The sequence below is a fragment of the Barbus barbus genome (genome assembly GCF_936440315.1).
Source record: "Barbus barbus genome assembly, chromosome: 17".
In the NCBI taxonomy this organism is placed as follows: domain Eukaryota; kingdom Metazoa; phylum Chordata; class Actinopteri; order Cypriniformes; family Cyprinidae; genus Barbus; species Barbus barbus.
In genome coordinates this window covers 5395955-5416010 of record NC_136745.1, presented here as the reverse complement: position 1 = coordinate 5416010, position 20056 = coordinate 5395955, and the positions used below count along the sequence as shown (strand labels likewise).

Sequence of the window (20056 nt, the reverse complement as noted above, 5' to 3'; positions counted from 1 at the left end):
ATCCCACAGGATACGTTGCCAGTTTTAGGGTTAAAGACAGATTTTTTTAATAGTCCTATTATCGAATATCGGTATTTTCTCCTTCATTTTCTGTCCAGTGCTTGTGTTTTGTGATATTGTGTAAGGTCATGTTGTTTTGCAGTCAGTCCGTCCGTCCCAGAGGTGGCGCAGTGTTCAGTGTCGTGTGTCTTATTCTGCTGCTGACTGTTGGACAGTGCTGAGTATGTTACCGGCTATTCTGTTAACCTGACGATAATGATCATTTAATACGTAATAATTTAATATTAAACCATGTACACTGTTTTTTAAATAATACTTTAATCTACCGGAAATTTCTAGAGCGGCAAGAATCAAGCTAACAATGAACAGATCCTGTTAGCTTGTTAGCGAACTAGCTGCCATTTAAAACGCTTTGATATTTACTTTAATGAATTCTTATTCAGGCTTTTTTATTGTTAGTCAAATAACAAAACTAATTTTAATGCATACTGCACGGTTTCTAGGAATGTTATATGTTAGTAAGTCGAGTTGGCTAAATGCTGAGATATTCAGCTCGTTCCTTTATTTACATCCGATATTTGACACAAACGTGTTAACTTGAGAGACTACACGTTATTTAAAACGACTGCTTGTATCTCCAGGCCTAAACAACACGGATATCTTTAGATTGAAAGGTTTATTTGTAACAGTTAGCTGCTGTCTTGCATTAACACACCGTCATGCGATTATAATATGACTGATTTGTGTTTTAACAGTTATCAGTATAGAGGAATTATCTGGAAGTAATAATTCAAGGTATATTGGTGATCAACACAAGTCAACATGAGTACTGCTGTGAGTATGAATGACCACGTGACCACTCATGTGATTACTTTCAATTGCAGCTTGCTGTATTGCACTTTCCCTGCTGCCAAACAACAACAGTAATACTATAGTAACCACTTGTGTCTCCTGTTTTTAGACACAGAGGAAAAGACGAACATCATCTGCTACATGTTCCCGCCGTGGAAACAGCAAGAGGAGCCGGACCCAGAGGTCTCAACCAGAGATGGAGACCATTGATGTGCTGGAAAGTGACAGAACTAACAGTGAGTTTGATATGCATGTTTTACCAGATGTGTCCTTTACCTCTGATTGATGATGTAAGATCAAATTAGTTCAGTCACAAAAAGAATATGCAGTGGTTTAGTGTAAAGTTCCTGTGAACAGCAATTTCGTGTTTATGCACATTTGTAAACAACGAACGAGCAATGGACATTACACTCATTTGGTTGGGCGACATTCACAATTTAGAGTTTCCCTTTCCATTTGTAAGTTGAAATTTGTACCCAACAGTCAGGTTCCAGAATTAGAAATCCTATTCATTTTCTCCATAGGAGAATTGACGGTTAAAGACAGACAAGCTGTGAGCTATAAGGTTGTTATTGATCAGGGTTTTTCTGGATCGTAAAAAGTCTTCATTCGCCCTTCTCCAAGCTAAAATCAGAGCAGAAAGTCTTTATAAAGTTATTGCATGAAATGTTGCAATGAAAACCTTAAATCAACATACATTACTGGAGATGCAAAATGAAGATATGAAGTGTGGTGTACTGAACAAATATATCAATGGTCAAGGGAAACATGTTTTCCCTTTGAATGATGTTTTTCTGACCCTATTAGCAAAAATGTATTTTTAAATCATATACGAACTTTTGAATAATTTCTCATGAAACAAGGCGTCTTCTCCGCTGTCATTTTGCTTCTCAAGTAAAGATCTTGATTTATGAATCTTTAGATATTTGCACTGGCAAAAATAGCCTACTGATAAATAGCGTTTTTTGCAGTGTGATCAGAAGGCATAGTAAAAGTAATCTATATTCTAGTCTTTGAAAACGGAGCTAGTTGTTGATTTAAAATGAAATGAAGATCTGTTGGAAGTTGTATTTTTATTTTCATTATGTGCTTCCTTAGACATTTGCATGTAGAGAACGTAGTGACGTATTAAGTTGCCTTCAATTTATTCCTTAATTTTTTCCTTGCTCGTCTATAGAAAGGTCTTAAATTTACCTTCATAAAACCTGTCGATGATTTTTAAATCAGCTGATTGTGTTTTGTAATGCTTTGTGTTGTTCTTTCCCTCATAAAAGCTATTTAAGTTCAGCCTTGAACATTTGTCTTTTTGTCTAATTTTCTAATGATTTTGAAATACTTTTTTTTGCTTCAAATCAAAGTTGGTATTGTTGTGATTCACCTCATAGCTGAGGTTGGTCCATGACTTACAACGTTTTACAAATCCCTATTGGAAAAAATGAATAGAAAATATACTTCTGGAACTAACTCATCTGAAAAAGTGTGTGGGAACTGTTGCACTATTGATGATGATTGACAGGAAGAGAAACAACGGTACACTGAAATTCACATAACCAAGGAACTGCATTAGTCCAACACAACAAAACAGAGTCACATCATAAATTTTGACTAATTGTGTATTTTTATTCAGTGATATGTCCAGTCAGAATGTCTAATGTTTTTGAATTGAATTTTATAGCTAAAAATGAAGTATAGTATGAATTTTTGATTTTAATTCATTTAATTTTTACATCTAACTAAATAAAAATGTAAACTACAATTCTGTATCCTTTTCAAACTTGTGTAGGAATTGAAAAGAAATGCTAATCTTTCTCTTTCACATTGTCTCGTCAAAGGTGAAGATGTGGTAGATTTAACATGTGAAGGGTCTGAACCTGCGGTGGTTGACCTCACCAATAATGATTCTGTTGTGGTGAGTCTCGAACACTTTGTACTGTAGTAAAAGTTTGAATCTTGGATTGTTTTTGATATTATTTAGAGGATTTTTAATGAATTCTTTCTATTTTCTGTCTCACCATTCTCTTGTCATCCCATGGGGTAAAGGTTGTGGAAGATGGTAATGTCATTCTGTTTTTCTTTTATTGATGTAATTGAACAGTTCATTTGTGAGTCACTTTGGATAAAAGCATTTTATAAATAAATACACACATGTGATATGAATTCAAACTAGGGTAGATTAAGAATTTAAGATTGCTTTATCAAAAAATGTCATAACTGTGTCTTTGTCTTACTAAACTGCTTTTACATTCATATTTGTGTGCAGGTGTACAAAGCAGACGTGGACAGGGCACCGAGAGTTATGTACTGAGCAGTGATGAAGAGGAAGAGTCCAGTCTTAGACTCAGTCCAGGCTTACTGTCCTCTCTACATGCCAGCTCACGAGCCAGGTACACACAGTCCATCCATCATCACACACAATAGATTGGTCTGTAACTAATTTAATGTAGTCTTCATCCTTGTATGCAGATTTTGTGGATGCAGCTTTGTCAATTTTTACATTTGACAGTTAATATGCACTACAAGATATACCCATCTTCTCGAGTTGATTTGTTTTGTGGTGTTCTGCTGTCTGTAGATCTACACCCGGGGCTGTTAGCTGTCCTGTTTGCATGGATGCTTATTCAGAGGTAAATTGTTATATGTGCAACTAATCACATAATCAGTGCATTTATACAGTTAGTTCACCCCACAATGAACTCATAATTTACTCACCCTCATGTTGCTCTAAATGCATATGAACTTTTTGAAGCTTAAAAGTTTTTGTTGAATGCACTTCGGAGGGGCAGGAATCTCTCAGGATTCATTAAATAACGGACTATACCTTTAAATCAACCCTAAATTAACAATCTATCAACTTAGGGAACACCAAAATAGACTTCTTAATGCTACTCTTTCCTATGACATGGAAATAAATGCTGACCATGAGAGTGAGTAAATGAACGATTTTGATTTTGGTTTGAAGTTAACTATTTAATTGAACTGTAATTATTTATTTTAGTCTATAGTGTAATGTGTTTCTCTGGTTAATTCAAATGTCTGGCTTTGATCCCATTTTCAGATCATCGACAGTGGTCGGCTCATGGTCTCCACAAAGTGCGGCCACCTTTTCTGCAGTCAGTGCATCCGCGACTCTCTCAACAGAGCTCACAGCTGCCCTACATGTAGAAAGAAACTCACACACAAACAGTACCACCCAATATATATCTAATGGTAAAAACTCGTCCATGTGCATCTCACAAAGTTATGTAGTACGCTCTCATGAAACAACTCCACAGCTCCATATTTTCACTGGCTGTTTGATATTTTACACGTCAATGCCGAGATGATATTTGGCATTATTTTGACTTGAGGGGTTCTGTTGGAACTAAAAGGGCACTTAGTCCAGGATTAAGTATTTTTAAATTGTGTGTATATATATATATATATATATATATATATATACACACACTGTTTTGTGAAGGAGTTTTGGGAATATATCCTGACATAGAGTAGCTTGGGTTTATGGTTTAGGGCTGCTATATTAATATTTTTGTTTTATTTTTGTCAACTGTCCAGTTTGTAGTATTGAATACATCATTAGGTTCCAGTTCAAATGAAAAATGAATGACCAACTGACACAAACAGGATCTTGTTATGTTAGTTTAGTCTTGAACAAAATAGCTTCCTGCTGTGATGGTCTCCATTCTTGTTTGGTGAAATTCATAAGCCTGTAATAATAGTTTGGGGCGCATCACCTTCATCTGGTGGACAACTTGTAGGTCGCCCTCCCCCTGTATCTTCTCTCATTTGCTTGTATAGCCTTCGTACCAGCCTTGTTAGCTTTAACTGTCACTCACAGTTAACTTATTTTCATTCATTGTGTGTTTATTTGATCGGAATTCAGATTTTGTCGTCAAGCATATTGTTGCATTTAAATGAGTTTTTGAGGGAACAATGAATGCTATGTAAATGTGTTTTCATCTCAGAAGACCTCTTCAACTGATCATTTACTCAAGTGTTCAGAGAAGTGAATGGTAAATACTTCTGGACTGGTTAGCAGAGGCCTGAAGCTAACAAGGCTTGTTTGCCAACTTTATACCTGTTAAATGTTAATATGTGTATATACTTTAATGTATGAAGGACCTGTAAGTTAAGAGGCGTTAGTAATGTAAAGACCATAACATTTATTTCAATAAACATTTTGATCACTGATTGATTATTTTGTGGGATTTAAGATGTTTTGATAAGTACTGGATTTTTCAAATAAAATGTGCAGAGGAACTTTATCCAAAACAACAGTTTTTGTTCTGGGGAGCTAACAATATATATATTGTCTGTTTTCCAGACAATAGGAAGTCTCAGATTTCAGAATGAAATAATGTTAATAACTATGTTTTGTAACTTACATTTTAAAAGCTTCAAACTGGTATAGATGTCAAAAATGTGATCTGTATTTAGGACTTGTTTAAATGATAAGTTAGTGTAACTAGTTACCTCTGGTTACGTACGTGATAACTATATACATGATTTTCTGTGTTCTGTACAAGAATATTTATTATTTTTTTTCCCCCAATTCGTTTTTCAGTTTTAATTTTTTTTTTTTTTTTTCATTTTCATTTATTTCTTTTTAGCGTTTTCAGTTTAATTTCGGTTTGTTTTCAGTCAAGTTTATTTAAAATTAAATTATAATTATTTATTTTTTTGACAATTTTAATTAACATTGCCTTGGTCATCTCATTGGCCAGTGCTCCGAGTGTATGTTCACTATTGTGTGTACACTTGGATGGGTTCAATGCAGAGCTCAAATCCCGAGTATGGGTCACTATACTTGACCACACACCACTTCCCTTCCGCTTCTTTTTTGTCAATTTGAAAGACCACCACAAGATGGCAGCACGTGTTCATACATATAAAGCAAGTTTTTTTAAACTCTGGTTGGAGGATTGTTTGAGAGAGCTATAGTTCTGGGACTTTTGCTGCATAGATTTTGTACTCTTACTCAGTCCACAATAACTTACACCCCATTTAAATGTGTATGAGTATGTGCATAACTATATATGCTATACAACGTTCTTATATATGTAAGAATCGTATAGGCTACATCTTAAATATAGCATATATATATATACACTAAATGAAAATGCATGGCATGTGTGCTTGGTATGCTCAGAATTTGCATAACAGAGTATAACGATACATTTGAAAACATCACGTTTCCAAAATGTCCTATTATTATGTACATTATCATACGTAACGTGAGATTTTAATCCAGCAATTAGACTGTTAGTAATAATTTGAAATAAAACGTTTTCTCTCTCTCTCTCTCTATATATATATATATATTCTATTATTGTTATTGTGAAAGAGTTAAACAGCAAGAGTGAATAGGCTCGCTGTGATTGGTCTAAAGTTTATGTGTGTGTGTGTGTGTGTGTGTGTGTGTGTGTGTGTGTGTGTGTGTGTGCGCGTGGACGGCGAAATATTTAGCTAACGGCATTTAAAACACCGTTTTGGTGCAAATTTAGGTGCTGTAAATAATTTGTCGGTGGTGTTTTGTTTTCTGAAGAATCTATGGAGATAAAGCCAATGGTATTTGACCTGCTTGTGCGATATAGTGCGCGGTGACTGTCATCTACAGAAGAGCGAGCGATCAGCGCGTGTATTAAAAAGTGTCGCGCGACGTAAGAGCGTCCAGGAATACAGTTGCGCGTGATAATTAAACAGTTTCAATTCGCTGGATGAGGATTTCAGATGTAGCGCCCAGTTTTTATATAGGCTTGAATTGTCTGAGTGTTTTAGGAGGATGTAAGCATGATTTTTCATCTATCAGTCGCAAGGAAGAGATTTATGAACGCTTTCAACTGCTGGCAAGTCTTGCATGTTTGACTTCGAATATTTTATTGCATGTTTTATTGTTTAAAAAGTACATTTTACCCACTTGGAACAGCTTTTTATGCACATGTACTTTTTACTACATAAAATAAAACATCTCCATGTTGCAGGTTATGCTGTGTGGTAATTTAATGGATGCAATGCTTTATATATAGCTATATATATATATATATAAGACAACTTAAGTGGTGTTAGAGATGTAATTCTATTCTATACACATTTCCAAAAGTGCAGCAGAAGTTCATAAGTGTTTTGGCATAGCACTGGTGTTTCAGAGAGTAATTCACCAATCCTTGTTCTCACTAACAGCTTTATTTCTTTCATAGATTGAAGAACTAGAGAGCCTTAATAGGCACATCATGGAACTTTTTTGGATGGTTTTCTTCATTTTTGACATTATTTTCATGACAGACTGTGCTAGAGGTGAGTACAAGTTTATTTGCCCTTGTGAAATATCTATAAAAAAAATAAGCTGTTTAAAAACTTGGACAACGGTGAACTGCTGTTAAAATGCTTATGCTTTAATAATGTTTTGATATTTTAATAGTCTTGATTAATACTACATAGTTTGAAAGTGATTGTGTCACTATATGTTGATTTTATTAACATAATATAGTTGTGTTCTAGTTACAGTCACTAAATAGTCGCATGCATGTCATGTGTGCTTGTCTGTATGCTCAAGATTTTCAACAAAAAGTTTTAACTAAATTTAACCTCATTAGGTAACAAATCTGTAAGGTACCAAAGCTTCCCACTGTGTGTTTAATGAATTCAGCAACATATGTGTTTTACAATTTTTTTTTGTAAATACTCACATTAAAACTCAAAGATTGGAAAGAATCATTTATCTTGTTTGTGCACCATTCACAAAATTAAGCTGCTTTCATTTGAAAGTTTTTCTGTCTTAATGTGACTTTATGCATTATGTTTGGTATTTGTTTGGTTTGGTGCATAGAAAAGTAATCGTGGTCAAAGTTCAGTTGTTCTTAAAAAAAAAAAAGCTTGTGTTAGACTCTTTAATAAGATGTGATATTCAACTGGCAGGCTAAACTTGATTTCAAATGTATTATATTAATTGAAGGCCTGAAAACATCTCTTGCATCTGCCGAGTTGAAATTCAATCATCCTGGACCCTGAAGGATTCTTTTAACCTGTCTATTGAGTTCAGGTCCAGATTGAGAGCTTGAGACTTTCGGGTTCTGTCGCTGGCATTGTTTGCTGAATGCAGTCCTCTTGCATTAGCCATTCTCTGGTCTTCCTTTTGGACTGAAACGAACTATCATTTCCATTCATAATGGGCTGAATGGGGGCCAGGGCCGCTGACTGACTCCACTCCGTCAGGGCTATGTGAAGCGTGATGGAGTCTCCTTTTTGCGTTAGCGTACACCTCAGACTCAACGGCCTGTCACCGGAGCTGGCGGCCGAGAGAGAGAAAGGCCAAGCGACGTCTGTGCAGATTGCATCTGTGAGGGGCCCTGAACAATGTGGCATTCATGGTCACATAGCCCTGGCCTTCATGGAGACGCTTAGCCAAAAGTAAACAGAAATGCAGAAAGCAATGCGATTAGATTAGCCAATTATGTTTGTTTGCTGTGCAGTAGTAAAGGTGTGCCTCCCAAGCCGGGAAGATTTGTGTTTGTAAGGAAGCGCAGACAATTTGCCGCCTTGATCGTATCTGAAACATGAAGCTGCGGGTATGTTTGATATGTTGCGCTTGTTACAGACTTGTTTTGCACCTGACAGAACAAAAATCGGATCTGGCCATTGAAGATTGCTCAAATGATAGTCTGCAGCATTTCAGCATAGAACGGTGAAATGAACTGGCAGTTTGAATGATCTCAGTTCTCCCAAAATGCACCTCTGCTTTCATATCCAGGGTGAATATGACCTCAGTATGCAGATGTGTGATTTGGCACATTAAAATGGCACTGCTAGAAAGACCCCTGTGTAGTAGTGTTCATGTATTATGGTCTCATTTTTATACTACTTTCTCTGTGACAAATTATTCAAAATTGTCCTCAAGGGAATTAGTTAATCCAAAAACTGCAAATTTTCTCATCAGTTCCAAAACATATAAGACTTTGTTCATCCTCAAAACACAAAGGAACATATTTTTTATTCAAACCTTTGATATTTCTGTCCCTCCATTAAAAGATTTAATTTAGGCTTTATTCACATATAAACATTGATCAATGCACATAAAGAACTTCAAATATGGTAAATGGAAGTTAAGACATGCTTTCTTGACACGTGAGGACCAATGAGGTTTATTCTTATGTGTCATGCAAGCACGGTTGATCTGCCTGTGACCATATTTGATTTGAAAAGCCTTAATTAAATTTATCCATCATATAAAGTGATTGTTTCTCTTTAGAAGGCATAGATTGAACAGCTCGATACATATAGCAATATGAATGCACTTTTTGAATCTTGAACGTTTTGGGTAAATGGAGACCCAGAAATCTCTCAGATTCCATTAAAATATCTTCATTTGTGTTTCAAAGATGAACAAATATAATTTTTGGGTGAACTGTGCTTTTAAATTCATTTATACTATGTACTTTATTACAATGTAAAAGCTGCATCTGGAACAATATTTTAAAGTCAACATTGCAACCCATTTTTTTTGTTCGTGGTGTTTAAAGGTGAGGGATTTGTGACGTCAGCCAAAAAGAAAGATTTTTACTGGCTAAACAATTTATTGAATTCAGATAAAAAGGAAGACACTTTTTTTCTCCTTCAGATTTGGAATAATGTGCACTGATGGACATGCAATGAAATTCATTTAAAAAGTAAATAAAGTCAGTTTTAATTTGAATGGTATCTGTAGCACTTTGTCCTTGACATGAGAGGAGTGCTTCACGTCAGATGACAAACTTTTTCTGTTGATAACGGAAGTGCAGTTTGTGCAGCGCTGCCAAAGAAATATTAAACTTGTGCAGCCTTTGCAATGTTCACGGGTCCAGGCATCTCAAAGTAGAAGATTTGGAAACATCTGATTCATCCACTGTCCTCTCGTTCCAGCTGGCGATTTTGAATGTTTGTTAATGCAATATGCATCCAGTCCCATCTGAATCACTTTTGGCCCGTTCACCAGCCATGCCAGAAGCAGACTTTAACAATCCCATGTGGAATTTCAACAATTTGTCCACGGGAAAAACCTTAAAGTGTGCCATTTATATGATGCAATGGCCTCATAGCTTGAATGGATATCATTGTGTGTAAGACACTGAGAGGCTGTAATTAAGACCCTCAAGCCTTGTTAGTTACAGTTTCCCATTTTCTTGTTGATATCGACATTATGTCCTCTGACAGGAATAATTTCAGTATTCGCTCATAGGAAACAAAAATACAATTGTGTGTGGTTCTTTATCAGTAATGCGGAAATTGCTGTTCACGTTTTCACTCAAGAATTGGGCTTGTGTGGGGGGTGTTTTGAGAGGAGAAGAGTTTAAGGGAGTCTTTTGGGAACATATGGGGTTGTGGAAGTGGGGGCTGAGCTTTGTTTACACTGATGTAGACCACCCTTGCAGAATATGTCGATATACTTGTGGAGATGTGTGGATCCGAAATCTCAATGGAGCAAACAGTCAGATGGTCTGCTTGCAAAGTAAACACCCTTATGAACTCCGATCTGATGGACATTAAATCTGCATCTCTGGGAAAAAAGCCCTGGAGTCGTAAACATAACAGTGATTTTTCTCACCTCTCCCAACCCCCTTCACTTTTCTTTTTTTTTCTTTTTTTACCTTTTCCTTTTTCCACCTCATGGTTAATGACCAGAAGACGTCCAGGAAATTAATTTAAGAAACACAGTGCTACACTTGGTAACTCCATTCATCCCAATTAAATGCAGTGGAAGTGTTGATTATTATCAGTTTTCCTTTACCCTTAAACTTCCTCTACTTGTGTAGCATGGGGTTTGTGTTGTTCATGGTCTTAACCTTAGAAACACAATCACTAGTACCAATTAGATAGTTGGATGCTTGGTTTACCATGAAGAAAACCTGAGTAAAGAAGGCTGTAAATCTTATTTCCATTGAGGAAGACTCAAGGAATGGTTGTTAAGTGAGCCCAATAAAATACTTATTGTGAAGTCAAATGGTGTTTACATAGTGGCCATTTTTGTGTCACCTACTCACATTTGCGATAGACTGTGAGGGACATTCTTCTGTAATGAGGCGGAAAATGGTTGGGGAACAGAAATGGTCTCATTTGCTTTACCAAGACACAAACCTCCGTGTGTGATGCTGAAGTGTAACAGACCATAAAAAATAAATCAAACGCCTTCAGATTAATTTGAAATAGGTGTTGGTCTTGCACAACTCTTTTCAGTTCATTATTAATTAATTCTTTATAAATTAAAGAGTATATTGATTAATGACTATTTTGGTTAGTGTATTGTATAAACTTAGTATTGGTTATATTTAAATGTATGCACTTTTACTCAGCAAGGATGCATTAACGTGATCGAAAAGAGAGGAAAGACATTTTTAATGTTACAAAAGACGTCTATTTTAAATAAATGCTGTCCTTTTGAATTTTCTATTTATCAAAGAATGAATGGCAGTGTATGCACATTTGTATGGTTTAATCCATGAGACATAAGCAAATGCTATTTCAATTGTATATTTTGCACACTGTTTACTTTTTAAACATCACTGAAAATATTTTAAATACTGTACATTCTGAATGCAAACACATTTCTGTTCACCTGGGATGGCTAGCAACTGATGCCAGTCATCTAAAAATGCTGATCTATGTCAGTCTTGCTAATGTGATTTTGATTAGGCCATAAAAAGAGACCAAAAGGTCTCTGATCACGGGATGTGTGGCATATGGTGTGTCTTGCGGTGGCTAATAGAAGTTCACAGATCCAGCAGTGCAGGTTGGGGAGTTTCTTCTCTGGCCTTGGCACCTCACGGTGCCTGGATGCTGGTATGGGATCTTGTTACTCGATGGGGGAGGTGCTCGTAATGATGGGAGTGTGAAAAGAGAAAAAACTGCCCAATTTGAATTGGGGGTTGTACAAACATTTAGCTAAATGTGTGAATAGGAGCACGAGTCCACAAAACAGTTGTGCCCAGTAAGTTCAGAAAATTACTTCTTTTTTTTATTACCTTATTAAATGTATCCCTGTTGACTTTCACTTTAATGCCAAATACTTGAATTTAACTAATCAATCAGAATACTATAGATTGTGATAGATACTATAGATTAGCAGTGACTAATCTAAATGCCTCTGATTGGACATTGCATTCATAAACTCAACAGAAACTTCAAAAATGTGTAAAAAGAAATCTAATGTAATGCATGCAAATCTAAAAGTAGTGTCATAATCAAATCTTTTCATTAATTTTTTTATTTTACATAATTGCGACATGTGGCAGTCGTGGCCTAATGGTTAGAGAGTCGACCTTGTAACCCGAAGGTTACGGGTTCGAGAGGGATTGTAGGTGGGGAGAGTGAATGTCCAGCGCTGTCTCTCCACCTTCAATACCACAACTGAGGTGAGACCCTTGAGTAAGGCACCAAACCCCCAACTGCTCCCCGGGCGCCACAGCATTGGCTTACTGTTCCGTGTGTGTGTGTGTGTGCGTTCACTTCCCACTGCTGCGTGTGTGCACTTGGATGGGTTAAATTCCAAGTATGGGACACAATACTTGGCCACACGTCACGTCCTTTCCTTTCCTAATCGCCGTAATAGACTTCAATTGTGGAGTGGAATTTAGAATTTTTATTCATGATGGTTTTTGCCCCAAGCCCCTGTTAATTTCCAGCCATGGTGGTGCCCAGTATGTTGGCTGTCCCAGACTGGAATTTGAAAGCCGATTACAGATGTCACGCATATGCCAGCTCTTAAATTCCCATTACAATAGCAAATTTACAAATGCTGTGTCCCAAAACAATAAATCTTAGTCAAATGGGAAGTTTGTTAAACAGTCTGCTGATAGCTGCTGAGAATCAGTCCTACACGTTTCACACACTCACCCGCACTTCCTGGTCAGAGCATTGGCTGAATAGCTCATTGTTGTGGGCCGGTGGTCTGTGTTTGGCCAGTGCTCAGCAGAAAAAGTCAAAGGTCAGTATAGAGGGCCAGGTTGGGTCGCATGCCTGACCCCCACACCAGAGGTCTTACAATAACATTTCTCCTGTTTTGTCTGCCTTTGCGTCACTTTTCCAAACGCTTCCCATTTTGCGATTTGGACTTGTTGGCTCGGCGCTCTTCTGCGCTGTCTAGGACGGCTCCTGCCCCTATATCCCCAGCTGTTCTTTTGGTTGCATTACAAATGAGATGTTGAAAAGCAATCCTCAGACTGGAGACAGCTCCCCTTGTTTTCTTTGGGATTTGGCATGTCAGTTTGTGTTGGGGCCTGTGCTTCACCAGCAGCTGTGTATATGTCATATGTCAGAAAGGGCTCTGATGCTCCCCGTGCAGCAGAAGTCCACGCCAGCCTCCAACAAAAAAAAGCAATGCGCGTGATTGATGGAAGGCATCTCTTGCAGTTACGCTGTCCCCTGGCACGCAAACGCGTCAGCTACCCGAAAACAGTTTTTTGTTTGTTTAGGTAAGGTAGGGCACTTAACCAGACTGCCTCTGTTGTGTTTGACCTGCCCTAGATATCAGCTGCGTCAAGAAATCTGCCGTCACTGCCCTCTGCATACCGCTGTGCAATCCTGAATTGCAAGGGCTTGGACGTGTCAAAGATGTCGGCGTCTCCCAACTTTTGAAGTTGTTTTGTGCAGAATTGCATGACATATTGCTTTCCGAGCGTCTAAGGTGCTGAATTTTTTACCCTTTTTGCATACTTCAAAGTGTCCGTCAACAAACATACATTTATTTGTGTTCTTTTTTTCAAATGAATCCTTTCAAAACCTAATGCAGTGACATTTATACATTTTGTAAGTGTGATGTAGATGTCCAAAAACATTAAGGATCTGTTGTATTTGGATGTTCTACTTTCATGACTCTGGAGGTTTGCAGTCCATTTTTTTTTTCTTGCCCCTTGCAATTTGTTTTCAAGTCAAATAGGAATGTAACCCTCTGACCCTCATAATACCAAGCTACCCCTTTGTCTTTTGAACATCACGACATGCCTCCCCTGCTGGCATACCCTGTTCAAGGTGAAAGGTTTTCCGTGCTTAAACAACAGCCGCAGAGTTGATTGACATTAAGTGACTGGTGAAATGCACAAAGATTTCCTCACCGTGGTCAGACAGAACATGTGACCTTTGTTCTGCCCAATTTAATTTTATTTAATTTTATTTTCACTTTTTTATCATTTTTGTGAATAGTTTCATTTTCTTTTTTCTGTAACTGTTTTATTTTATTGTTTAGTATACAAGCATTTATGACTGGTTTTTGAGCTGTCAACATTAATATTGCTAAATAAATATACTTAGTTATGTTTAAAATATATATGCTTACAATTTTTTTTAAATCTCTTAAGGAATTCTTGGAGAAACCTGTAAGACAAAGTTGCTACTTGAGTGTTGTTTCGGTTTATTTATTTTTGTTTCATTAATTAATATGTTTAAATGTGTTTCATTTATTAATTTTTATTTTTATGGCGTGGTTGTCCCAGCTGAATCTTTTTCAGGTTTTTGTGTGTGTGTGTGTGTGTGTGTGTGTTATTAGAGTGAAAAGCATAGCCAGCTGTTAGGTTGAAATCCACACAGCAGTTGGAATGTGGGAAGTGTGTGAGAGTTGTGGGAGTGGTTTCAGTGCTTGGGCATTGCACTGGTCAAATCTGCATTTGTTTGAGTCAAAGAGATTTTCAGAACAGCTTACCAATTTATAGCATTAAATAATTCAAATGCATTTAATATACTGGTCAATACATTATATTGTTTAGAGAGGTTTTGCTTGCACCTGGGGAAGTCTTCATCTGCTGCTGGCTGTTATATGTCTCTCAGCCACTCCAAGGATCAGGCCTGATAAAATTACCTATATGGGGATATAAGGGGCTCTTTTGTAACAGGTGTGGGTGTCATTTTTCCAGCCTCAAATCCATTGTGTATTGGAGGTCCAGATAAACTCTGTCTCATACTATGTTGCTTTAGGATTTTACATGTCACTGGCATGTCCTGTTGAAGGAATAATTTACCCAAAAATTGTATATGTTGTTTGAGAAACAAAAAGCGTTCCTTTAAGGTCATATCTTTTCAGTGAATCTTACAAAGCCTGAATTATGGATTTGTCCACTGAGGTTCTCGAGTTCAGCTCACTGACTCACTAGATTATGAGTGAATATTTTGTTTAAAAATGATTCTTTGACTTCATTTGAACTTTATATAGTAAATAAGTTGATACTATCATGGTGTTTTGCATTCTTTATGAAGCTTGAAAGCTTCAATCTTCATTGTAATTGCTTGAAAAAGAGCAACCAGCACATTATTCAAAATTTCCTTTTTTGTTTCACGGAATTTAATTTTGGATGAACTCTCCCTTTAAGACCTCTTTTAATGCTGTTTTAACAGACATAATATGTGTTTCAGACGCTAGAGCTGTGTTCCATATAGAGGCCCTGTTTCTAAAAATATTTGGCAGGATAGCTGATTCACAGCCGGCTCCCGTGGGCCTGATCATTTTATTTTGAGCTGGAGCGGAAGCGGAGACTAAGGTTGTTCATGGGAGGGAACCGCCAGGGAAAGAGCCTCATGTGATGGTGGTGAAAAGGAAAATAACCGCGAGGCAGATGACAGATCAGCAGCCCGCGAGGGCAAAAATCGATGTCCACTGACAGGTACAAGTGCCATGACGACGGATTCATTTGAGACAATATTGCAGGATTGCAGGCCACGTGAGGTTCGCCTTCAGTCAATGGACACTTTGTCGGATCTGGCCTTGCTTTTCGGGTCAGGGTATTCTTCTCCTGTGGCGCCACAGTGAATATAGGGCTAAAGCTCTCTACAAGGACAGGCTGACGGGGGATGGGGGAGAATGGAACGGGAAACTACAGAAGTGCTACGTTTACAATTTTATACAGGTACTTCATGTGGACCCCATTATGCAAATAGCACGCCATAAGCCTTTCGACCAAAAACAAAGCTTGAATTGCTTTCCTTTTTTTTTTATAATCTGAAAATGATACAAAGACCCTCTATGAAGAGATGTTATAGTGCACATTAAGAACACATGTAGCACATGGCCTGAGCATCGACTCAGCACTGGTTCACTCCCAGCTGCCGTTGTTTGAGTGTAAGAGCCCCTTCCTCTTGTGCATCTCACTACCTCTCCAAACAAATGGAGGGCTGTGCTCGTGAAACACTCAGTCTACATTTGATCTCTGTGCTGGATGCCATTCTTTTATTCTTTTTCACGGGTCAACTTTACATGAGGTGTCTTGTGTGCCTTCTTGCCCTGGTCAGGTGACCGCAGAGCGTGTAGATGAAACGCTTTCTGATGGAGACCTGCACAGAACAAATTAAGTTAGTCATGGCTGAGACACGGTGTGGAATGTGTGAGGCAGGAGGAGCTGGGCACGGACAGACTCCGGCAGAGGGCAGGAATACCGGTCTTTCATTGGAAAGCGAAGATAGTGATAGTGGGTGTTTGGGATTTGGGTATTTAACAATTTTCTTAACATTTTGGTATGAGATATATAGTAACCCAGAAAATTGTGGCATTAATTACTCACCATCATATCGTTCAAAACCCATAAGACCTCTGTTCATCTTTGGAACATAAATTAAGATATTTTTGATGGATACGCTACAAAATGGCGCCAGGGTGACGTGAAGGAGATGAACTGTTGAATAAAATCATTATTTTTGTTTTCTTTGAGCACAAAATGTATTCTCGTAGCTTCGTAAAATTACGGTTGAACCACTGATGTCACATGGACTATTTTAATGATGTCCTTGCTATGTTTCTGGATCTGGGAACATTGTAGTTGCATTGCTGTCTACTCAGGGTCAGAGAGCTCTCGGATTTGATCAAACATATCTTAATTTGTGTTCTGAAGATGATTGCCTTACGGGTTTGGAACGATATGAGGGTGAACTTTTCAAATGTTTTGAAATAAGTCTTTTAAGCTCGACAAGGCTGCGTTTATTTGAAAACAGTAATATTGTGAAATATTACAATTTAAATGTTTTCTAGTTAAATATATTTTAAATGCAGTTAATTGCTTTGACAAACCTGAATAGTCGTCAGCCATTAATACAGTTTCAGTGTCAGAAATCATTCTAACATGCTGGCTTGGTGCTCAGGAAACATTTCTTATTATTAATGTTGAAAACAGTTGCGCTGATTCATATTTTTGCAGAAACTATGATACATAGTTTTTTTCAGGATTTTCTGATATATAGAAAGCTCAAATTAACATAAATATAACATTACAAATCTCTTTCACTTTTGAATGCATCCTTGCTAAATAAAAGTATTAATTTCTTTAAAAAATATATTTTGAACAGTAGTGTAGATATATATGATCAATGTACTTGCAATCTTCAATATAAGACTATGAGGTTGATTGACTGATTGATTGATTGATTGATTGATTGATTGATTGATTGATTGATTGATTGATTGATTGATTTAACCCTGAGCAAGTGTGAGAAATAATAATAATGATGTATCACTAATAATAATAATAATAAAGCTGCTTTTTTAATGTGTACTGATTTAAACTTTTGTTCTATTATATCTTCGTATCAAATCATTTCAAACTCTGCTTTATCCCATGGGTATTACCACAATATGGATTAGGCCTCTCTTTATAAATCACCCTTGACTTGCATCTGATGTTGCAATGCAAACATGGGGCTCCTAGTTAACGAATAATATAAAGTTAATCAGAAAAGTGAGATATTGCAGGTGCTGGCCGCCTATCTGAAGTGGGGTTAGTGTCCTGAGTACAGATAAGACACAGAAGTGTGATCGGACAGGCTCGTCTCAGCTTTTATCAGGCAGCTGGAGGCCGCCAACATTAAATATTAGCCATAGAGATATCAGGCACTCGTCCCAGCAGCACACACAGTTAATAGTTTTCTCCTGCAATACAGTTTTGATATCAAGCTGTTCCTGTGCTTTTTCCCACTTCTTTGTTTTTTCACTGCTTACAGTAATCTGTACCTCGACTTGTACTGCAACCTCAAGCCACAGTTTAAACCGAAGCAATTTCATAACTTTTGCTACTAAGTAACTCATCATCTGGTGCTTTGAAATCAAATTTGATCCCAGTGGATTGTCAGCTGGACATCATTAAGTTTTGAACATCTAACATTTGTGAAAGCCACCAGTTGTCTTGTGGAAAAACGCAAATTGCAGATGCCGTTGAGCGGCGTGTAGACTGGTGTGTGATGAGCGACCATTTATAGCTTTGTTTTTATTCTTTGTCGTCTGAGGGGAGGGAAGGATATCTTATATACTCATGCCCTGCATTCCGGGCCTCTGTGAGCTGTTTGTCTGAGCGGTAAAATGGAATTAGCCTGCTCTGCCCTGCCAAAGAGCACACACTAGGGTGTGTGACTGACTTGGCGTGTTTGCCTAGCGCAGTTTCCCAAACGAGGGTTTGTGAGGGAACTACAGGGTGTTTATGAGTTGATGAAAAGCTAATAATTAGTTCATTCAAATGTAACACTAAAGTAAAGAAATAGGGCTACAGAATTAATCAAAATAAATTGAAATAGCAAAATGAAATCTGATGAAATTGCGATTATCAAATGAAAGCCTTCGATTTCATTAGCGAAGTACAGTATAGTCCATTGCACTGTGTTTCACAGTGATGAGCGGCACTGTGTTCATTTACACGCGTGCAGCTGATAATAGTGTGGCTCGATTCACAGCAGTTTTATTTTAGTATCTAGTAAAGATTATTTATAAAGCATATTTCGGTATTTAGTAAAGTTTTATTAATTTTATTTGTTTTGTTTTTTAATCTGTCTAGATAGTATTTATTAATTTTTTTATTAGTTTTAGTTATCTTAGTATGTCAACAAAACAAAAATGAGACTAAACAAATGCTGAAATAAAATAATTGTTTTATATTTTATTTCATTCCAGTTAATGTTTATTTTATTGCAAGTAATGTAACATTTTTGTATTATTATGTTTTGTTTATTTACTGTATTTATTGTTTTTGTTTTTTAGTTAATGATAATAACCCTGGTTCGCACTGCTAGATATGACAAGCTCCATCCATTTTTTTTACAGCAATTTACCAATATAACAAATGTTTTGGGGTTTTTTGGCAACATTTCTATCCTGACGGGTATGGCTAAATACATAATTGTGACCCTGGGGGCATATTACAGAAAGATCCTAACTTTAAAATCTTATCTTATCTGTTTGGTAACCATGGTAATTTCAGTTAGGACCACGTTTAGGACTAAAGCTATTACAGAACAGCATTTCCTAAGTGCGTTATCTTATCTTAACTACAGATAGGAAAGGGGTATTACAGAAACCTCCAAACTTGACAAAAAAACCCTAAAAACTGTCTTAACTTTAGGACAACCCCACAGCTGTCCTAACTTCAAAATTATTTGAAAGCTAACGGAAGAAAAAGTCAAGTCAGGTCAAGTCACCTTTATTTATATAGCACTTTTAACAATGTAAATTGTGTCAAAGCAACTGCACAATATCAAAAAAGGGAAATAGTGTGTCAATAATGTAAAATGAAAAGATTAAAAAAAGATTTTCAGTTAAAGGCATTTCATTATTGAATTCAGTGATGTTATCATCCAGCTCAGTTCAGTTTAAATAGTGTCTGTGCAATCAGGTCGACGATATCGCTGGAAATGAAGTGTCCCCAACTAAGCAAGCCAGAGGCAACAAGGAACCAAAACTCCATCGGTGACAGAATGGAGAAAAAAACCTTGGGAGAAACCAGGCTCAGTCGGGGGGCCAGTTCTCCTCTGGCCAAACAAACCAGCAGTTCAATTCCAACTGCAGCAAAGTCAGATTGTAAGGGCTCAACTGGTTCCAGTGGTCTTTCCCGATGGCTGTCTAAGTGGCGGGGTCCTCACTGGGTATCTGTCTCTGGCGCTCATCTCGGTGTCCTGGTCTCCGCTGACGTTCAGGGCTGTAGAGGTCATCTCTGGGTACTGATCCACCATCTGATCTGGATACGGACTGGATCTGGTGACTGCAGTGACCATCTGGGCTGGATACGGACCGGATCGGGTGGCTACGGTGACTGGGGATATGTCCCCGGGGCTCATCCAGGTGTCCGGCTTCCATGTTTTTCCATGTTTTTGAGATGGAAAAATGCAGTTTTACTGATGCTAGAAACATGGCTTTCAAATTAAAGATTGCTATCAAACAGCACACCTGGGTTCCTAACTGATGAAGAAGAATCGACAGAGCAGCCGTCAAGTGTTAGAGTGT

At 37.4% G+C, this 20056-nt stretch overlaps 2 protein-coding genes across 3 annotated transcripts in view; both read left to right on the top strand.

Annotated features, from left to right (window-relative positions):
- Positions 1-179: 179 nt before the first annotated feature.
- Positions 180-5000, top strand: LOC306883808 (E3 ubiquitin-protein ligase RNF4-like). Of its 2 annotated transcripts, XM_079439298.1 has the most exons (8): positions 180-221; positions 756-834; positions 962-1088; positions 2685-2761; positions 2893-2905; positions 3113-3236; positions 3425-3476; positions 3908-5000. In XM_079439298.1, exons 2-8 carry the CDS (start codon positions 823-825, stop codon positions 4055-4057), a joined length of 555 nt encoding a protein of 184 aa, XP_079295424.1. In that variant the 5' UTR covers positions 180-221; positions 756-822; the 3' UTR covers positions 4058-5000. The 2 variants fall into 2 exon arrangements, with proteins under 2 accessions (XP_079295424.1, XP_079295425.1); XM_079439299.1 differs by lacking the exon at positions 2893-2905 and having other exon boundaries at positions 2685-2784; positions 3123-3236.
- A 1241-nt stretch (positions 5001-6241) lies between these two features.
- LOC306883525 (fibroblast growth factor receptor-like 1) overlaps positions 6242-20056 on the top strand; it is a 59340-nt gene continuing 45525 nt past the window's right edge. The window contains exons 1-2 of the mRNA XM_079438838.1: positions 6242-6695; positions 7047-7143. Of these exons, the coding sequence (XP_079294964.1) occupies positions 6567-6695; positions 7047-7143 (226 nt within the window). The 5' untranslated portion in view covers positions 6242-6566. The remainder of the gene's footprint in view (positions 6696-7046; positions 7144-20056) is intronic.